This window comes from Sinocyclocheilus grahami, unplaced genomic scaffold (genome assembly GCF_001515645.1).
Source record: "Sinocyclocheilus grahami isolate Dianchi unplaced genomic scaffold, SAMN03320097.WGS_v1.1 scaffold265.1, whole genome shotgun sequence".
Taxonomy (NCBI): Eukaryota; Metazoa; Chordata; class Actinopteri; order Cypriniformes; family Cyprinidae; genus Sinocyclocheilus; species Sinocyclocheilus grahami.
The window spans coordinates 339,454-341,967 of record NW_015505444.1 but is presented as its reverse complement, the minus strand read 5'-3'; the positions used below and the strand labels follow the sequence as shown (position 1 = coordinate 341,967).

At 45.5% G+C, this 2,514-nt stretch overlaps 1 protein-coding gene across 1 annotated transcript in view; it reads right to left on the bottom strand.

The window, feature by feature from the left end:
• The window catches only part of LOC107599390 (myomegalin-like), a 38,380-nt gene that overhangs the window by 20,056 nt on the left and 15,810 nt on the right, over positions 1-2,514 (bottom strand). Inside the window, exon 18 of the mRNA XM_016290970.1 lies at positions 322-1,894. Within this exon, the coding sequence (XP_016146456.1) occupies positions 322-1,894 (1,573 nt within the window). The remainder of the gene's footprint in view (positions 1-321; positions 1,895-2,514) is intronic.

Sequence of the window (2,514 nt, the reverse complement as noted above, 5' to 3'; positions counted from 1 at the left end):
ATAACAGAAAAAATGAGCATTTATCGGCCGATACCGATATGGTGGATATATCGTGCATCCCTACACGTGAGTGGTTAATCACGTGTGCCGATATGCGGTTGGATCGTTCTTTTCTCTTTACTGTTATCACTGGCATATTGTCAAAGTGTCTAAATTTAACATTTGGTAATATTTCTATTCAAAATCGCGATTCCTCGATTTCTAAAAAAATTAAATCGTGGCAAAACAATAAATTCGAATTAATCTATAAAATCTGGAAAATCGCCCAGCCCTACCCTTGAGCATTGTTAACTCAGTGTACTGCATGTGTGTTCTTCTCACCTTTGCGCTGATCAGACTGTTTCTCCTTATTTGAGCCATACACTGCAATGACCGAATGAGCGATTGCCAGTTTCTCCTCCATTTTCCGACATACCCTCTGCTTCTCCTTCAGGGCCTTCTGCAAACTTTCGATCTGGACGATCCTCTCCAGACTTTCATTTCCAGGCGCATCTCCACCTCTTCCACTTTGGCCATGCCCACTAACAGCTTCCTCAAGTTCGTTCATTTTCTGAGCACACAGAGTATGAATCTGAAGAAGCATCAAGAGGTTCTTATGAAGATTCTGGTGTGAGGACACAGGCTCCCGAACACTCTGTTGCAGTTCTAGTTTAGAACTCTCAAGGTTGTGAATGGGTGTGCTTGTCTTTTGTTGGTGACTCTCAGTGCAGGCTGGGTCCTCCAGAGACTCTCTCTCCAGCAGAGCACGCTGCAGCCTCTCCAGCCATTGCTTTAACTCTGGACTGGACAAGATCTCCTCATGAGACTGGTTTGGTTTGGAGCAAACGTCTGTGAAAGACTTGACTGTGCCTTCAGCAGCTCTAATGCACTCAGATAGACAGTCTGTCAGCTGTTGCTGCTGCAATGACAGGACCTTTCCTACTGGTCCAGGAGTGTAATTCCCCTCCAGACCTGTGGGTGCGCTGTTGCGCTTGGCGCTGACAGCTGCACTCAACTTTTTAACAGCTGCTTCTGAAGTCCAGAGCTTCTCCTGCAGTTCTGCATTCATCCTGCACTGCTGCAACAGTGACTCCTGCAGTGATTCTACCTGTCGCCGTAGGTCAGAATCAGGTCCTAGCACTGGACCAACCTCTGTGCTGTGAGTGTCTTTTGACCTGTCGTCGCTTTGCTGAGAAATTCTGATCCGTCCAATCAAGTCCTCAAGCCTCTCGCTAAGTGCCTTTGGGACTTCTTGCACAAGGTCCATTTGGCTGCTTGTAGTGTCGACATTTCGGAGCAATGCAATGGCGGATTCCGCAGAGTTCAAGCAGTCCAAGAGTTGAGCGTTGAGTCGGTCTTTCTCCTCAAGAGCCTTCTGAAGATCTGCACAACGTTGCTGCAATGTTACATCTCCTGTTTGACCGATTCCACACTCCAAGTCCAAGCTGCATGCGGTGAGGTACGCAATAGTAGACTCTGCCGCTTGTAGGGCTTCCAGGTATTCTCGGTTGAGCTTGTCCTTCTCCTGTATCTCTGCCTGTAGCTCGTCCCATTCCTGGACTTGTTGTCTCAGGTGGGAGATTAGATCTTCCTTCTCTTGGCATTCTTGATTCAGCAACTCTAATTGTGCCACGAGCTCGGATTCCAGATTCTGGTTCATGTTAGTGTCTTGTTTTGTTCCAGCAGTTGGACTCAGCCTAGCATCTTTAACATGGTCTAAATTGAGGTGTTTGTGCTCAGCTGATCTAGAAGACATCTTGCTGTCCGTGCTATAATCAGACTCTTCCGCCCCAGTCAGGTAGTCTTTGTTTCTGGGGTGAACGTGGCCTGAATTCAGCTCACTCAGATCTTCTGAACTCTGCCCAGAACTCCTACTGGGCCAAACAGGTACTGGTAGCCGAGATTTTACATACGCCTAAAACAAAGGACATTAGGATTATCTTACTGATAAAATACTTTGGAAAAGACAAAGAAGACTTTAATTCAGGTTTGGATGCATCTCCACACTAGAGGTAAGAAGTGGGAAGAAGGGTTGGTGTGTCATACTGGATAATTCGATTCACAAGCTTGATTTGATTCAATATAGATTCATTTGGCTGTATATCAGGTACAGTATACGTACATTTTTCTTAAAAAAAAAAAAGAACCGTTATCAGTTCATCAAAATGAGGATCAATTAAAATCGAGAAATCAATATTGTCAACCCAGCCATACAGAACAAAGCAGGGTTACCCAATCCTGTTCCTGGAAATCTAACTACCTGAAAATTTCAGTTCCAACCCTGCTCCCAAAACACCTGTCTGTAATTATCAAGTGCTTCTGAAGATCCTACTTAGCCGGTTCAGGTATGTTTAATCAGGGTTGGAGCTGAAATCTGCAGGAAGGCAGGTCTCCAGGAACAGGACTGGGCAACCCTGGGATAATAGGGTTGCTAATCAGATGGTTGCTTGTTCAATTCTTGCATGCAATGAGCTACTACAGAGTCCTTGAACATGGCACTTAACTCCAGGTTGCTCCAGAAGTTGAAGATTCAGC